The sequence below is a fragment of the Octopus sinensis genome, unplaced genomic scaffold, assembly GCF_006345805.1.
Source record: "Octopus sinensis unplaced genomic scaffold, ASM634580v1 Contig12511, whole genome shotgun sequence".
Lineage (NCBI taxonomy): Eukaryota > Metazoa > Mollusca > Cephalopoda > Octopoda > Octopodidae > Octopus > Octopus sinensis.
This window is the reverse complement of record NW_021832606.1, coordinates 28,961-48,145: the sequence shown is the minus strand read 5'-3', so window position 1 is coordinate 48,145 and position 19,185 is coordinate 28,961. Positions and strand designations below refer to the sequence as shown.

Here is a 19,185-nt window from a genome sequence, read left to right as displayed (position 1 = left end):
TATAGACCAAGAAATCGTGTTCTTGTTGTACAAAGATGATGATCAAAGTGAAGGTAAAATAAAAAAATAAAATTGTAGACAATGACAGGTCGAGAGGTATAACTGTGGATAATATTGGCAGATCAACATCAGCATTCAGGAAGACTGCACTGTTTGCCAACACGGACTAATATGGTAGACCAGAGAAATAAAGGAAAAGATATACGAGGCAGAAGGCATCCACCCAGACCAACAGCGACTGATCGTGGCGGGCAAGGCAATGTACCCCACTCCCTAACTCACTCAGGGAGAACGACAAAGTGGCCAGTTTCTACAAAATAGACGCAGGCTGCATGATCCACCTCGTTCTCTCTCTCCGTGGGGGGACTGCTTAAAACAATTCTCTTTTATTAAGACACATTCTTATTAACGCTCAGTCCAGGTGCCACACACTCCTCCCACTCTCCCGCCCACTGCAGTTCTTGGGTCTTATCCCGAATCCCTCGTAGTACTGCTGTGTGTTAGGGGGACTACCTTCTGGCAGAGTCCGCAGTCGGTCGAGTCACTGCCATATTATAGTTTAAGGACAGCCTGTTCTCTGGTGTTATTGTGACTGAACAGGATGTCACTGACATTTTAGAGTTGCACGACTCGTCCGACAATATTAGGAGTGCCTGTTGGAGATGGTTGAGTAGTTCATGGCTGTTGTCGTCCATGTTATAGCAGGACCCCTCGTCTATTCTATTCCACTATACTTAATTATGTACTGTTTATTCACCAATACTAGTGCTTTCTTTATTATATTTGTCGCTCCTTTGATCTTGGTTTGTAATATGGTCTTGGTCCTTTGATCTTGGTCTCCAGTCATTGAGTTGCTGTCACTGCTCATTACAAATTATTTGGCGCTTATTTTCAAATATTTTATTAATAATTTGTGGCTAAAACATGAAATCTTGTACTAATTAATTCAAAATAAATAACCCTAAATAAATATACGTCATAAATTTAATTGAATTAACGGATAACCACAATGAATAGTAAGCTGAGGAAAAAGCTGAGGAAACCCTTCTCTAACTTGGTTGCCTTTGTAGCAGGAACCGGACTCCTCTACCTACTCACGTGGTCTCTCTTTGACGTCACAACTGGCCTGGGGTGGCAGTTATCATCAATCATAATTATTTTTTTCTTTTCCACATTGGGAGGCAAATTGGCCAGTCTGGGAGGATTGCCTTCACTAACAGGTCCCCATGTGCTGAGACAGCAGGGATGCTCCTAGTCGGGTTCATCTTTGGAAACGTGAATGGAATAAAACTAATTTACCAACTCGACTCTAAACTAGCCTCTGCACTACGGTGAGCACAGTTTGTCCATTCTAGAACTCTGGCCTTCACGTTTGTGCTCACTCTCGCAGGAATGGGACTCGACATACAAAAAGTGAGACAAATGGCTCTGTCTGTCCTCCTTCTTTCCGTGAGTCCTTGTCTGGTGGAGGGAACCACCGTGATGTTGATGACTCACTTCATTTTTGGACTGCCCTGGCTGTGGGCATTGATGATGGGGTTGTCTCCCTTCTTATACCAGTTTTATGGTGGCCAACGTCTCCTTGGGGGTGCTCGTCCCCGGACTTGTCGCCCTGGAAGAAGAAGGGTACGGTGGGTGGAAGGGGATCCCCTCCTTCCTCGTGGGGACTGCCACTGTCGACAACATAATCGGCATCACTCTCTTCAACGTGTTTTTCTCCACAGTGTTCTCCACTGGTGGTTCCCTAATCCCTCATCCTAGGAAGTACAAGTCTAGTCGTTCTGAGTGGGCCTATCAATGTGTTGATTGGACTGACTGTGGGGTCTGTTTTGGCTGGAATAATGTGGGTTATTCCCGACAAGACAGCAGTACACACGTGTGTATATATAGGACAATGTGGTGCCTCTCAGAGTGAGTATGCTCATATTCAGCACACTCTCCATTCTCTACGGAACTGGCAAGGTGGGCTACTCGGGTGGGGGACCACTCGGCTGTCTCACTCTGTCCATCATCCTGTCCCACAAATGGAGAGAGGACAAGGACACTTTTGTATGCTTATATTCTCACTCTTAGGACTCGGTTAAATATTGTCTTAGACTATGCTGGTTTGCAGCACAGCCTCTCCTATTTGGGACTGCTGGGAGTCTTATAGTCTTCTCGAACATTCCTGTGGACGTGGGAGGTGATGTCCCGTTGGACTAACTTGTAGGGAAGGCTGTGGGGATTATTCTCACTTGTCTGGTGGCTCGAATGTCGACTGCCTTCCTTGCCACTGCTCGGGCTAAACTGACCAGAAAGGAAAGACTTTTCGTGGCCATTGCCTGGTTCCCTAAGGCCTCTGTGCAGGCCTCGATTGGAGCCTTAGCTCTGGAAATGGTGGAGGCCACTCAGCCTTCTGGGTTGGAATATCGACACAACTTGGAATATGCAACACTGGTTGAGGCTGTCCTTCATGTTCAGATTCTCCACGTTTCTGTGATTTGCATTGTTTTGACAGCCCCACTGGGGGCAGTGTTGGTACAGAAGAGTGGGGTACGTCTACTCACACGAGGTCCCTACGAAGAAGGACGTTCCCCAACTTCTAATTTATAATATTCTCTTATATAAAATATTGTCTTTTAAAAATAATTGACTTGTGGTCACTACACTGAACCCCCATCACGTGTTACTAATCTGCTATTCATGTGGACTATGTTGGATAACCAATGCTTTTGTATAAGAATTATTTTTTAATAAAAAACCAAGTTTTAAATAAAAAGTAATTAATGTGAAATAAACTGAGCTTCTTGTGATGTTCGGTTCTTGCACTCTGAGTACATTGAGTCTCTCCAATCTAAAAAGCTCGCCAAGTCTCTTTGGATTGTATGGAAACTTTTGTGAACTCAAAAAACTAAGCCATTCAAACATTTGTTCATATCTGGACATCCACATCACCCCTGACGGTACCCCTCCCTCCTCACTCCAGCCGGAATAATATACAAGACAGAACATTACGACCACTCCCTCCACGACCTACTTCTCAGTGGCCTGGTTTGTGACTACTGGACGGCCGTAGTCGAAGGTCTGAGTTCTGCTTTGCACTTTCTACACCAAAATGGAATCGTCTGTCGCACACTGTGTTCAGAAAATACACTTTTTGATAAAAATGTAATTCTGGGCGTAATGGCAGGGGGTTGTCAAACTGGCCAACTACGGGACATTCCAGGCAGTCGACTCCTCCACGATTTCATTCCCAATCGGGTCTTTTCTGTACTTATTGGACAGGAAGCCCTCCTACACTGCCCCGGACGTGTATTTGGCCGAATCACTGCCCCTCCCCGACCGCCCTAAATTGGACTATTCGACTGACATTTGGGCACTGGGCATTGTTCTGGCCGAAGTGCTGATTGTATGGCTGTGTGGTCAATTCCCAGCACAAAGAACTGTGGAGGGATGTCAGTCTGAGTGTATGTGTGGCCAAAATCCTGCGTTTTTTGATTTGTCAGTGTTCTCCTCTGGACATTATTCTGAGGGAAAACAGTCCAGTGGGGACTGAGGTACTCCATTTCCTCCCACGTGTAGTACCCACCAGAACGTGTGGAGTTGATAAAATCATGTCTTATTGTCGATGTCAATAAAAGAACTCCCCAACTGCCAGTGCTGTCCTCAAAACAACCCTCAATGTGGTCGCCGGGCAGTTTCATGAACCAGACCTACTCAGGAGAGGAGAGAAGGAATGGACTGACTGGTATCTGGTCGTTTAATCAGACTATGTGGGACTACAGGAGTGCTACAGCCTATGGAAGATCATGCAGGGAAACAAGACAGAGTCGACTACTAATTTGTGGGATATGCCTGTGTATGTGTATTTTCTAACCACAGTGGAATACGACTGAACGGGGATGTAGTTCATTCCACTCTTAAACGGTTTCTCTACTCGGACGAAATAGAATTAATTGACTACACTACTTTTCACGAGGTCGGGCTGTACAGACAGTCCTAGAGGTTCATGTCGGCTTCAGTTGTCGACCTTAACCCACTAATGAGGACTCGGTTGGCTGACACATGTCCTCTGCCACTGGTGATTAGAGAGGCTGACTTTGACTACCAGCAGAAGAGACTGGTCTTATTTACGAGGCTTTTAAAGTCGTTTCCATTCAGTAAAAGTCGCATTAAAGAGGAGTCATTGATTGACATTCCCCCGGCTGTGCGTCCCTACGTGTGGGCGACACTCCTCAATGTGCGGGTTGTGTGTCCTCTCTATCATAGGCCGACTATGTGCATGTCTATAACGCAGTGGACTTGGCACACCTCGACAGTGACACTGACAGACAGGTATTGCCAATAATCAGCAGATTGATTTGGATGTAAAGAGATGTCACCAATATGAGAATTTGCTCAGATCTCCCTTTGGACAGAAAATGCTCAAGCGGGTATTATCCACGTGGGTGTTGTCCCACCCGGACTATTCGTACTGGCAAGGACTGGATTCCCTGTGTGCCCCCTTCGTGTGTATGCTCCACTCGGACGAGGCACTGGCCTTTGCCTGCTTTGACAGTTTTGTCACAACATTTCTCCCCAACTACTTCCTCAAGAATAATTCCGTCGTCATTCGAGGTAGTGGTCTGTCCTGAGTGCAAGAACACATGACTGTCTTCTCCCAGCTTGTGGGGTTCCACGACCCAGGACTGGCCAATCACATCCATCAAATCGAGTTCTTCCCCGAGGTAATAAGTGTGGTCTGATAGTAGTAGCTCTATGCTGTTCCCTGGTTTATGACTGTCTTCTCACGTTTGTATTCGAGTTGATGTGTAGATTCATATCCACTGCCCGTTGTGTATTATTTGTGGGACTCTCTTCTCCTTCGAGATAACTCATTCCCCCTCTTTATTGCCTTCTCTTTGCTCATGTTGAGAAGGGACAACATCATTCGGTCGTCCTTCGATGACTGTATTATCCTCTTCTCTGAGCCACTCAGTTCTCCTTCTTGATTGTTTGTAGAATTTGATCCACAGTCTGTGATTGCTCAGGCAAAGCACTTTGCCAGTCTGACTCCCTCTGGTTGTTCAAAAACGTTTTCCAACTTGCTGGATCCCGACTTTATCAAGTCGTCCTGTCAGGAGACTGTAGTGGGCTGAATCTTAGTTTAGTTGGCGAGGACACTCAAATTGGGCACGGGGAGATGTCCTCGGGTCACTCCAGAGGATTTGATTGACTTGTTGAGTGGAAAAACTCGCTTCAATAACACCAATCCGTGTTTTTTCGATTTGAGAAGAATGGATGAATTTTACAAGGGGACATTGCCTGGGGCAGTGCAGTGTGAGATGCCCAATGAGGGGGTTCCGAGTTATCTGGTTGAGTTGATCAGGCAGAATGAGGATAGTCTGAAGGTCTGCATGTGCAGGGAGGGTAGTTTATCTTCTGTGGTGGGTGTGTAGTCCTGTTATTGCTAGTTTGCGACGAGGTTGTTGGAGTTGGGTCATCGATATGTGTGCTACTTATACGGGGGATTGGCGGATCCGAAAATCGGAGATTATTTTGTCATTCCCACTATTGACCAATAGAATTAATAACTTTTTCAAATTATCAATTTTAACCAACAAACCACTTGTATAAGGCACACAACCGACTGCGAAAACTTATGGATGACAGACAATTAAGTTTCAATCTTGAACTAATTAATGATTGAAAAGTCAAACAGAGGTACGCAAGCAGACACTCAATCATAACAAAGCAGAATACACGAAATTTGACACAGCTAAGCGCACCCATAAAAAGTCGGATCAGTGCTAGGTGAATCTGAAGATGTCACCCATTATTAAACTCTTACTATTCGGCGTCCAAGAAGGCTAAATACAGACAAAATTATGGATCTATAACACGTATAACGGATCCAAATTGGGAATCATCAAAGCTGAAATGAACAGTTTTGACAATTTGATCGAAACCAACTAAGGAGAATTACAAACATATATTTCCAGGGACATTCTGAATTCCACATGGCGGCTTTTTGGCAACATATTAAAATTAGGACAGTCTCAATCCGTCGAATATCGCGATAGAAAGTTATTTTTAAAGGCATTAATATATAGCAGGTTAATCTACACCCCACTAAAAGCACTCACTTGGCTGTAATCAGGTCTAAATTAACTGGAATTATAATTAATATTAATACTGCTCTCTGCCCGTCCCGCACTTGCGTTGGGTCCAGAGTCCAACATCGGGAAAAGTCGAGAAAGATCTTGAGGATTGTTGGAATCACCTAATTAATTAATTACCCTAATTAACTGTTGGTGATTCTTGGGTTAAATAAAACAAACAGTCCGTTGTTGTGTGGTTTTATTTGAATTGCAAAAATGTAATACGAATATGTTAGAATTAGTTTATTAGTAGATGCAAAAGTTATAAATAGTTGTGTTTGTTTTTCATTAAATAAGCACATAAAAACTCGATTGGGTCGGTCGGTCTTTAAAATGAGAACTGACACAACCTTTCTCTTGACAAAGCAGTAATTCCGTGAATCAAAATAGGGACGACAGTTGCGTTGATGTAGTCCCTCGTAGGCAGGGATTGCAGTTCTAAACGTGACAGTCTTCCTGATGGCTGATCCTGTGACCCCAACAGCTATCATTTAATTTGACTTTCGCCCATACTTTGAGACTCTCAGGAATCAAATCATTTTGGTCTTGGTTCTTTGATTGAGCTGGCAGTGAAGGTTCCTCCATTTTTATTAAGGTTGGTTTACAGAAATATTACTATGGTTTTAGTGATTTAATTTAAATAATTTAACAACTTAAAGTGAAACTAATCAGTTCAAAACTGTTCTTATTTTTTAGAAAACGGGTAATTGTTTATTAAAGTCCCCTCAAACACATGTGTAAATAAATCTACATAGTTATAACAAGAATGGTATTAAATGGCTATACTTAGTTCATAGTTGAAATAAATTTGAATATACATTAATAAATATAATAAATATCGAGTCACATTATAGTGACGTGGGTATCACGTATTCTCTGTCACAATGAGTGACATCTCTCGAAAGAAAGCCGACAACATCCATCAGCACTTTCTCTGCGGAATGGGGGCATCCTTCTTCAGCATAATCGTGACCTACCCGGTGGCCAAAGTAGTGGCCCGCCAACAAATGCACGGATATTCCATTTCCAAGGCCCTCCGTAACGTGAAAGAAGACGGAATCACTCTCCTGTACAGAGGTATGCCATAAACACCAACAATCCAGGCCTAATGCCCCCTCTTCTCCAGAAAACGACCTCAATGACCCTCATGTTCGGATTCTACAATCTCCTGCTACAAAAACTGGACAAATTAAGCCAAGGACGACACCACATGGCCAATCAGGCACTGGCAGCCTCATCGGCCGGACTGATTGAGTCGATTCTGTGCCCGTTCGAACGAATCCAAGTACTCCTACAAGACCGGGCCAACCACAGTCGGCTGAGGAACACCCTCCACACTGCCCTCGTCCTTCGGTATCCTCAGCTGGCGCATGTGCTAGGCGGCGTGCAGGACTGAGTGAGTTTTACCGTGGCTGGTCGGCCATTGCTGCAAGGAACTGTTTGTCCAATGTCATGTTTTTTGTACCACGAGAGCACTTTATGGGGGAGGAGTACTCTATTTGGAGGAGTTTGTGGTACGGTGCTCTTTGTGGGGGATTCATCAGCACTGTCTTCTACCCGTTCAATGTGGTGAGGGTGAATATGCAGCAGAGAATAGACGGCACTTTCTTGTCTATTTTCGCTGTGTATCGCATCATCATTCAGCAGAGAGACATGTCCAAGGCTCTCTTCTTCCGTGGAGTGAGTACTAATGCCTTTAGGGCTGTTCTAGGCTGGTCTCTCACTAATGCTTTTTTTGAATTACTAATCCATCAGGGTAGCCAGTTTAAACTGCATAAATAAATATTATATTTTTAATAAAAATTTTATAAAATCAATTCATTGTAGGCGATTTGGTGTGAAAGAGTATTTCCGTGGGTGGACCAGCATTGCAGCTAGAAATTCTCTCGGAAATGTGATTTACTTCACGTTCACAGGCCGTGGTGGTGTCTCAGTCCAGAAAAGTGTTCCCAGTGGGCTTTTTTACGGAGTGTTGGTTGGGGGGATTTTGGGCGTGTTGTTCTATCCGTTCGATTTAGTTCGGATCAGAACACAGAAGTTTATGGGAGGCAGGTTTTATGGGCCGTTCAGCACGTTTATATACGTGTGGAATAAGCACGCGTTGGCTGTGCATGGAATGGGATGTTTTCTCAACGGGTTGAGGGGTATGTTGTCGTGGGGAATGGTGGGGACTGCATATGCCTTTATTGGCAGTCGAATTTTCCAATGAAAGCACTAATTCAGCACAAACCGTCAATTAACTAACTTTACGTGAATAAAGACACTTACATACTTTAGTTGACTATTCGGGTAACTCGGAGGCACATTATTTAATCACGAGAACATGTCCTGATAGATTTAATTATTTGAAAATAAGCCGACGAGTGACACTGTTTATCTTGTTTCCAGCTATCCTCAAATATGCGTCAGGATTTCCATGCTTTGCATCATTATCTCCTTTAATGACCAATCCGTGGAAGTAAATAAATTAGCATTCGGATCATTCATACAATTGAAGATTAAATTTTGAATTTTTTTAAGAGTACTTATGCTTTTAAAATTTTGTAATAATGCCCAGGTGGGTTTTCTTCATCATTCCAGTCTGAGAGATTGAGGAGAAGTTCCTTTTGCAACCAATGAATTTCAAAAGAATGCTCCTGTTCAGAACCGAGATAAACGTACGCCTCTCTCTAGATATATATACTCTCTGTTAGTCGAAAATGCATCCGCGTAAGCAGGAGATGTTATTTAGATCGAAAGATTTTATTTACGACTGCATCTATAGTTTAGTATCAACCCATTTATTTATCAATTTATAAAGTAAGGGTATGTATTTTAATTTTCAAAGTTTTTTGAAGACGAAAATTTCTTCAGGTACAATTATAATTTTCAAAGTGATAGTCTAAACCAGGTGTTCTCAACCGGGGGCGAATCGCCCCCCTAGGGGCGAAAATTTTGTACAGGGGGGCGATAATTTTTTACAAGGGGGCGATTTTAAAATAGCACGCTGTTTTTACATTCTTGTTTGGTATCTAAGATGTCTTTTCGCTCAAATAAGAAAAGTCGTCATTATCAAAACGAATATTTAAAATATGGGTTTATTCAAAGTACTGAAGATACAAAACAGCCTTATTGTCTTATTTGTCAATGTTCTTTCTCAAATGAGGCGATGAAGCCATCACGATTACAGGATCATCTAAAACGCAAGCACCCGGATAAAATGTCAAAGCCGATTGAATATTTTCAAAATTTAAAATACAATTTTGAAAATAAGAAAACGATCAAATCGTTATTCACAAAGCCAGTACATGATGGTTATTTAACATTTATTTATATGTAGTTGTGGGTGCGCACAACGTCTTAATCATTAACTAACACGTTCAGGTGATTCGTCAAAGTATTGATGAAATGGGTGACAATGTAGAGGAAATCCTTATTGAAAGACTGAAGCGAAGTAAGTTTTCATTACAAATTGATGAAAGCGTCATTGTAGATAGTAAAGCTGTTTTAATGGGATTTAAACCCGACATAGAATATTTAGCGAGTAAACATCAATATCAAAAGTCTCACTAATAATTTTTAATAAAAATTCAATTTTTTACATTTGATTTATTATTTTATATTTTGATTTTTGAGTTATATACAAAAAACAACCAATTAAGGGACAATGCCCAAAAATTTTTAAATTGTATATGGACAAAGGGGCGATAAAATTTCAAAGGGGGGCGATAAAATATCTAAGGGGGCGATGAACAAAAAAAGGTTGAGAATGCCTGGTCTAAACATGAGTGTTAGAAATTTTATAGTTTACAGGTACAAATATTTCAATTTATGTTGGTAATTGGCAGTGGAGTTTCGTAGGTAAGATGCATCAATACAACTGTACTCTGAAAACATTTTACTTGGCCGCATGATCTCCCATAAACGGGGAGACCCACGCGAGTCCAAGTGGCTTTTCGAAAGGATTTCCTTGGCCATAGTACGTGGAAACTGTGTTTCCATTTACGAGGCCGGAAATTTAGTTAGTTAATAACTATTTGTCAATTACATATAACTTCCTCAAAAAAAAAAAAAAATTTAATGAGATGTTATTATATAATGACATTGCAAGAAACTCAGTTAAGTGAATTTATGGCTAGCAGAATCTTGTCTCTTTCTTGTTATGTTATCTTGGCCTCTGTTTGTGAGAGATCATGATTAACATAATTTGATCTTTAGAGAAGGTCAATCTAGCGTAGAAAATATCGACTCAAAAAGAAAGTAGGAAATTTCATAATCAAAGAGAGAAATTATATCTTAGTATTTGCATGGGGTACACATGCTTGTAATTGTTTCCATAAGCATAACAATGAAAATAATTTCTTGGGTGACTCACGAGAAAATAAGAATCAAGGGATAGTAAAGAAATTTATTAACAAATAAATCAAGAATAAACAATTTAATGGAATTTTAATTAAAATTACGATCTGATATACCATTTTTCATATATAGTGAAACTTGTCCAAATCGAACCCTGACGGAACCACATCCATAGAGCTATTCATCGTAGTAATAATTTTCAACAATTCACGACACGTGATAAAGGTGGCATATATACTGTTTAACTTATTTATCTATTTTTATTCCTAAACGACCTCTCTTATAACAATCATCAAAATTTTATTCAAGTTTAGAGATTGCTAGACATCTTAAAAATTTAATTGGCTTATCATTTTAATATCAGAACTCTCTTTAAAATTTTATTTTTTTATATGTTTACAGTTCAGGTTTTATTTCGACAAATTAACTATTTTACCATACCTTTTTTTAATCTTAAACATATTTCTTAAATTTTGCTTAATGATTAAATATTTATTGAATTTTCGATTATCAGCAGACCCATTATCGATATTAACGTAAATTACGATATCAAGTCAGTAAATTAAATTTTTAATCGTAAAGAGGTTAAATTTATATTGAAAAAACTGTAAAAAATTTGGACTGAAGAATAAAGCTGGTATAGCGAGATATTCGGTATATTCAGGGGCCGTTTTAGACGAGTTCCACAGTACGAAGTTTAAGAATTCGATAGAATTTTGACGTCTTCTTGTTGAGCTTTCTTCGCCGTCCTTGCAGGTTCCTCATGGTTTCAAGATCTACAAAAAACTTTCATTTCAACTTTCAATTTTTTAATGAAATTGCTTACAATAACATTTCAGGTTGGCTCCAAAATTAATATTTACCATTTTTTTATTTAATAATTTTTGATAAATGATCTCAACCGCAATTAAGGTTATTGTTTTTTGTCTTTCATAAAAATATTTTTTTGTTCTGGATATTGGTATTTCGGGGAGCATCCATCTCGAAAAATTCACTACCTACTGCAGATTTTACGGAATGTGCCTTGAGCGTTTTTGATTTCGTATTGTTAACAGAGATACATATTAATAAATTGACCTACTTTGTTGTCTTGGGAAATAATCACAATTGAACATACAACCACATACAACGTTAATGTTGGTCTATATTTATCAATTACCGAATATTGAATGCAGACACTTTTTAAGCATTTTTTAACCGATTCATCTATAAATTTCAATTTTGTATTTAAAATTAAGATATTCTAAAATTGTGTCCGTATGCTTATTTCTGAGTCATTAAAGTTGTTAAAATTATCGAATATGTTTTTTGCTTACCTGGCACTACTGGTCCTGTAAAAAGAATATTTTCAATTATGAATTCCACTTGGTCAAAGAACGAAGTTGAATGAAAGAAGAAACCTTTAAATCATTATTGAGTTGTTAATTGAACATTGACATGCCGTGCATTGATTTTTAAAAAAAACAAAAATTTATAAAGTTCATTCAGTTCATAAATATAATCGAATTTTTAAATTAATTTGAACTAAAGATATTTTCTTGAAATCAATAGATGTCACGATTCCAAATTTTATGAAAGTATAAGTTTAGAAATAATTTTAAAGAATAAAATGCAATCACACATTTATGTAATATCACATTTCATTATTTCATCATAAAAAATCATTTTTAATAAGTTCGAGGCACTTTAATTCTACAGTCATGCGAATGCATTGATTCAGTACATTTGTCTCATTAAAATGTTTAAAAACCACAATTTCCTCCAATCCATATTTTCTCTTATGAATGTAAATTCCATTTCCTGCCGATCCAGGGACGCTCTTTGGTGTCCCAATGTAATACGGAGTCCTGGTCTTGAGGGTCCTGAACAAATACCAGCCGTCCCTGACTGCCTCGACAGCTCTGATGATAAGGACTGTCTCCTTTTTGTCCCAGGGGAAGGTATAAAATAGTTGTGCCTTGGAACATGGAAAGATGGACAGCAAATCCACGTCGTTATTAATCAGTGGAATTGATAGTCTATTTATTGGGTTTTTTAATAATTCTAATAAATATTAATTTATTATGAATAAACCAAATGTAAAGAAATAAGCTAGGAATAGTCCTAAAAATGAAGAAAACATTTTTAAAAGGAAGTATATGTGCGTTATAAATTAGGCCAGTTCCGATATAGCATGGAAAAATTATTATTACCAAATTAAGAAATATTTACTTTTATATTATAAAAAAATTTAAAAAAACATAATTTTTTAATGTAATTAATAAACTGTTGTCAGGGTCGATGTTGGCATATTCTGTTATTATCTCAATATCTCTGAAATGACAGAGCTTTGTAGACCTACTTAGATTCTTGAAGTTATACACAATCACCTCCAATAAATCTGAAAAAATTGATACACAGTAACCAACTCTTCTACTTAAATATCGGGCGTTTAAAAGACGAGTCGGAAAAGCCACGAGGATTGTCTCACAACAGCATTTATTCCTCCTAGTGAATTGGCATTGAATACAAAATTGTATACACAAAATTGAGTATTGGGGAATATTAGTAAATTTTACTATTAAAATCTCATAAGAATCAATAATTATTGTTTAATTTAAAAGTGTTTATTCTAATATTAATTTAAATTTAATTTTATGAAATAAATTTTGCGCGAAAATAAACAGTTTATGTTGTTTGTGTTTATTTCGCTCACCCATGGGAGAAGAAAATTTAAATCATACTTATAATAACCTAAAATCAAAAATAACTGAAATTATCGAAGAACTCCAGCACCGCAGAGTACAAAAAGCTCTTTCGTCTAATTTGTAGTTCACACAACAACAGCAGGAATCCCAACTCAAGTCACTATTAGAGAAAAAACACGAACTTGAAAATATACTTGTATCATTTATTATAAATATTATCTTTTTAGAGAGACGAACGAAAAACAGTCGAAAAAATTTCAAAAAACCACCAAGATGAAAAAATCATGTTCCAAAGAGACAGGGAACTCGAATCCTTCAAATTCGCCAACGTTTTGGTATTTTGTGTTTATTCACGTGCAGCTTCAGCACGAAAGCACAACAAAATCCCTCGAAAATGAGAACAAAATTCTTCTCGACAGTCTGAAAAACTCGCAAATCAAATGTGCAGATCTCGAACTGAGAAACAGCCAATTCGAGGACCAAGCAGTCATTTCCAAAAACCTCAAGATCAAAGTCGACCGCCTGATTGAACAAATACAACACAAACAAATGACCCACGCCTTAGATTTGCAAAAATTAGAACAACAGAGGATTAGTCTCACACATAAATGTATGTTTTGGAATATTTCCCCACAAGGCGAACAAGCTGTGGACGAAATCAGGTCTCTTCGTGCTTCTGTGACCTCCAAAGACGAGATCATTTTGCTGATGAGTGCCCAGATTAGCCAGAAAGATCAGTTCTTCCAAAATTGTGAATTTGTGAGGGCAAATTCGTCATTGAAGGATCGAGTTTAGTTTTGTTAATAAAATAGTCGATTTCTCCCTCAAAAAGCGGAAGAAGTGAGGATTTCGTGGAGGTTTCGACTGGTTTTGAGTCTTAAGGTTTTGAAGGATAGTTTGGTCCACAGTAATTGCATGATTGAGTCGCAGGCGGAGGTGATTCAGAGACAGCAAAGCGAGAATGAGAAGCTTGTGGCGGAAAATCGTGCTTTGATGGTTATTTGGCTTTGTTTATTTTTAGTCGGAAATTATTGTGTTGAGAAATATGTTTAGTGTGGATGGGAGTGTTGTGGACGATCATTTTTGTGATTTGTGATGTGAAATATTTGATTTGGCATTAAATATGCTAATATAGACTGTCTTGCTACATTTATTTAAGAAATTGCCTATTTCTAGTTTTTAGACAATTTATTTAATTTTTGTGAGATTTTCCAGAACAATTCTTAGTTAGCAAGCGTTGTGAAACGCAATGTAAACTCATTTTAAACCATAAAAAGTAGTGTCTTGAAACCACGCCATAAAATAATTTGCTTTTTGGAGAGTCCCAATATAAGCCCTTAAATACATTTTATCGAAATTGGACAATTTGTCATTCTTTATTGAATAAAATATATGAATTGCCAACGTTCAAAGAATACCGCCAATCTCTGCGGCTATGAATATCAATCAGAAGTCCCAGTATTTTACGATTTTCGATTTCTTACGTGGTCCTCTGAAAGAGTCATTTTTATACGAAGCTTGTAATACATTCTATATCGTATATGCAAGATTTACGACTGAATATGTAAAATTTTACATAATTTTACAAAAATCATATATAAAAACAAATAATGGTAAAAAAATAATAAAATTGAGTCAAGACTTAAAGAGCCACCAAATGATATAAAATTATTTATAAATGTTCTTCATACTATACATCTATATTCGAAAAAATACATATTTAATTTAATAGAAAAATTGTACGACACTGTTTGTTCCCAGGCGGTCACCCAGCCAAGTACTAGAACAGCCTGTAATCGCTTAACTGCCGTGTTCGGATGGGAACGGGTATTTACGACTAAGCATGATCGTGCGATAATGACACATTTATTTAAACAGAATAAAAATAAATTTGATTTGTTCCTGTTCAATTAACAAGAAATCATTTTTTAGCTGAAATTTCGATTCATCATTTCAAAATTTACAGCATGTGGAAATCAAATAAAATTAGAAAATGCGACTCTTTATCTAATGAGCTAAAATTAATTTATTTTTCATGAAACAGTGAAAATAGTACCTATTATTTAAAATTTTTCAAGATTTTGATAAAAGATTCTTAACGAATTCCCAGCTACAATTAATGAAATAGATATCCACATGTCATATAACGTTCTGAGTCTGAAATTAAGACTCCGACATTTAAGGAATTAGTAGCTTTTTTAAATAGCCTTTTTATAGAAAGATTTCGCGAATCGAAATGATAGCTTGTTCTACGCGCGAGTAACAAGGCCGGTTAGAAAAGACTGACCGGAATGATAGTTGAGAGTACGGCATGAGACACTTATGTGCTTATGACAATCGGAAGTGCTATTAACTAACTAATGATAACTTCGATTGTTTGCAAACAACGGATGCATAAAATTAGAAGATTATTAAATTTAGATTAATGATTTAGCCAAAGATGATGAAAATAATCTTTAAAGCGTTCGAATATCATTGGAAATACAGTGCTGGTGGAAAAAAAACCGGTTTTGCAGTTACTAAGTTTTTTTGGCAGATAGCATTCAATTTTCCAACTGAATTGAACTCTTTGGAGTTTATTAAATTTATAATTTTTTTGTTTATAAAAATCTGAAAAGATGCTTCATCAGAGAAAATAATAGTTTTCCATGCGTCATTGTTCATCCGAATAAAAATTTTTGACAATTCACATCTTTTTATTATGTTTTTCTTCGAAAGCAACGGTTTACGTTGACATACTCTTCCGAAGAGAAAATTTGAATTTAAATAAGTTCCAATTGTCTTTCTACAGACACTCTTACCAGTTAAATGTTTTATTTCATTTCTCAACGTGGTAGAAGATTTTTTTGGATCGATGTAATAGGATTTCAATGTCTGTTTTCTGAAGCTTTCTATGACGTCCGGAATCAGAAATCCTATCAGCAATTCCATATTTTTTGAATTTTCGGAAAAAATCTCTGATTGTCGATTTTAAAGTATTTAGATGTTTTGCGATATCTTTTATCGTCCAATTTAACTCAAAAAGAGCAAGGATCTTTCCTTTAATTATTGCATTTAACATTTGCTTATAAAACTTAAAATTCAACAAATAAAATATCATTCAATAAATCAAATCGGTTTTTTATTCACACGCAAAAATTTAAATCTTCAAAATTTTAAACGATTAATGAAATTTTTTATAAACAAAAAAAATTATAAATCTAATAAACTCCAAAGAGTTCAATTCAGTTGGAAAATTGAATGCTATCTGCCAAAAAAACTTAGTAACTGCAAAACCGGTTTTTTTCCACCAGCACTGTACTATTGTTTGATCAGAATTTCCTCGGGACGACAAGACCAGATGCAGTTCAAACTTTGAGGGCAAAATAAAATTCAATCATTTCGAAATATTCAGCAGATGGAAAAAGACAGAATTCACAAAAGAAAATAGGTAGCAAGGAATAATGTCTATAAATGAGAAGATGATCACAATTTGTTGATTTTTTTTCTCTGCTGTACTTATCTCTATCTGCTCCCCTAAAAAGTTAAATAAACGTTTAAACATACCATCAACTGACATTTATTGTGGGGTTTCAATAACTGGATGTTTTTTAGGCGGACATTCTTCGATAATTGTGACATCAATTGAAGGTAGGAAGTATATTTTTTTCTCTATATGTTTTTTTACGTAATATAAATGTTCTTGAACTCTGTGCCGTTCTCCGATTGCAAATATTTACATGGGCCGTACTCCATAAAAATTTCTTCTAGTTTTTTGATCACTTCAAAATTACTTTTATTTAGATTTTCAAACAAAATATTATTAGATCGACTTGAAATATCTGATTTATTGAACAGAACAACGAGTAATGTTTAATTTTTAATTAATGCTTCTTTTCTCAGTTGATTCTCTTCTTTTTCCAGGCAAAGCCAATCTCTTCGATGGGCACACTCATCCATGTTGGAAAATGATTCGTTATTTCCTCTCCGAGTTTGTACCTGCAGATTATTCATTAAATGTACTATATTTCAAATACGATTCGTAAATACACCCAACATTAAGGTGTTTGAAAAGAGCGAAGTCTAACCTGGGTGAATGGAGAATCTACCCGTACATAATTTGCAAGAGAGAAAGTCACGTACTTAGAATCGACAACTTTCTCGCATCAACAAGCAGATCCAAAAATCCTTTGAGATCCAAAAATCCCGATCCGGACGGATTTGCCATTCAAGAGGTATCCGGTAGAGATCAAACGAACTACACCAATTTCCTCCTCTTCTCGGGATTTTAAAACTTCCGAGAAGATGCGATCCAGCGCCTATCGCCGACTAAATGTCAGGAAAGAACAGCATCAAACGAAATACTCTCCAGAGTTATCTTAAGTACAGCTGACTGCCAATATGCCTGTAACGACTTATCTACACCCAATGTGGTATTTAGTGATCAGTCCATCCCATGTCATCACACACAAAATGACATGGACTTTAGTGAATCAGCCCTAGCTCGCTTCCTCCTTTTACTGTCTGCAAACAGTCTAGTCACGTGATTTCACCTCCACGATAACGATCTCCGTAATATCCTTTTCGTGGACCACAATCTCGAGTAACAATCGAGGTGCTTATTGGGGTATCCACTTTAATGCAGACCTTCGATATTTTACACTCCGATGTTTCTGTTGACTATTGAAAGAAATTCCTATCCTTCAAATATGATAATAATCATTCTGAGTTATTCCAATACTTCAACCACGTTATTTATTAAGTTGACCAAAGGGTAAACCAGTTAATTATAATCCCCGATACACTTTGCAAGCGACCAAGATCCTCCGAAAAAGTTTGATCCTGCAGAAAGTGATCGACTTGAGAAGACGATATTCCCTGGGTCAGAGTTCTAGAAGTCCTTTTTCGGTGGGTATTAAGTGCCCCCTGAACTTTTAGAAATCAAATTGAAACTTCCGAAAGTTCCAACTGACTTGGTGAACCCAAACTCCACGCTAAGGTCTGGAAAGGTTGGAGATCTCCACTCAACAACTGTGTCATCCCACAAAGACTCGTCAACTCACGGGTAAGGAAACGTTAGCCAGAATTGACCCCACCTAGAAAGTGGCCTCATTGGGATTCGAACCCACAACGGCCATAGCAAACTCTTCAGCCATTGGCGTTGATAACGACAATATGTGGGTTGCCCAGGCTGCTAAAAAGAGTCTTGTGTTAATATTTATTTTTAATACTTTTGAACTGATATTTTAAAAAATCAAATGGCTTAATCAGGAACTATGTCAAGAATTCGCATTTAATAACTTTATTATTGCAATATAAATTAAGTTTAATGGGGAGTCATGTTCGTAATCTTGTCACTTATCTTTGTCCCAAATGTTTTCAATCAATTACACGAAAAGTTAGGAAAAATAGAAATGGTTTTTACAAATCATGAGGAATCATATCAGCAAAATGAACTTACAATTAGTCTGAGCATTTGATAAAAGATCACTTTGAAAGATCACTTTTAATGATCTTTTTGCTCCAATCGAATATGTAAGAACCTGAAATTAATTTCGGCACAACAAACCTAAATTACTGATATGTAACAAATCTTTAAATATGAATAATTGATTTAATTCTTTTAACGACAAATTTAAATAAGTAAATATTTATTAATTAAATAATCTTTTCCATCTATCCACGACTTCCTTTATTTGCAAAGTGATTGCAAGTCCGTCTCTTCGTGATGAAGTCAACTGACCTAAAAAGTTGGGAATAAAGTACAGGGCGACATTCCAGTTTAAATTTGAAATCATCTCAATGATCCCCGTCCACTACTTTTATGGAGGACTGTCCGACGACTACTTTCCCGAGATGCAAGGAAAGAGAATTCTATAAATACATGTCAAATACTTTAAGTGGTGGAGAACAAAACTAAGTTTCTTGGTTAGACTGGTCTCTTACATTTTGATAATTATCTACTGAAATGCCTGTGTGTACTTCTCAGTGAGCAATTCGATTGGATTTTATTCTGCCCGATGGGTATGTGTGAGCCAGTTGATATATATACACCTTTACTC

The 19,185-nt window shown here is 37.5% G+C and overlaps 2 protein-coding genes and 1 pseudogene across 2 annotated transcripts; 2 read left to right on the top strand and 1 right to left on the bottom strand.

Moving 5' to 3' along the window:
* Positions 1-1,043: 1,043 nt before the first annotated feature.
* Positions 1,044-2,592, top strand: LOC115229368. The gene is made up of 2 exons (XM_029799731.2): positions 1,044-1,868; positions 2,210-2,592. Exons 1-2 carry the CDS (start codon positions 1,565-1,567, stop codon positions 2,590-2,592), a joined length of 687 nt encoding a protein of 228 aa, XP_029655591.1. The 5' UTR covers positions 1,044-1,564.
* Positions 2,593-6,986: 4,394 nt separating this feature from the next.
* Positions 6,987-8,328, top strand: LOC115229367 (solute carrier family 25 member 51-like). Its single transcript, XM_029799730.2, has 2 exons — positions 6,987-7,472; positions 7,947-8,328. Exons 1-2 carry the CDS (start codon positions 7,228-7,230, stop codon positions 8,326-8,328), a joined length of 627 nt encoding a protein of 208 aa, XP_029655590.2. The 5' UTR covers positions 6,987-7,227.
* Positions 8,329-14,880: 6,552 nt separating this feature from the next.
* Positions 14,881-14,999, bottom strand: LOC115229374 (annotated as a pseudogene).
* Positions 15,000-19,185: the final 4,186 nt, after the last annotated feature.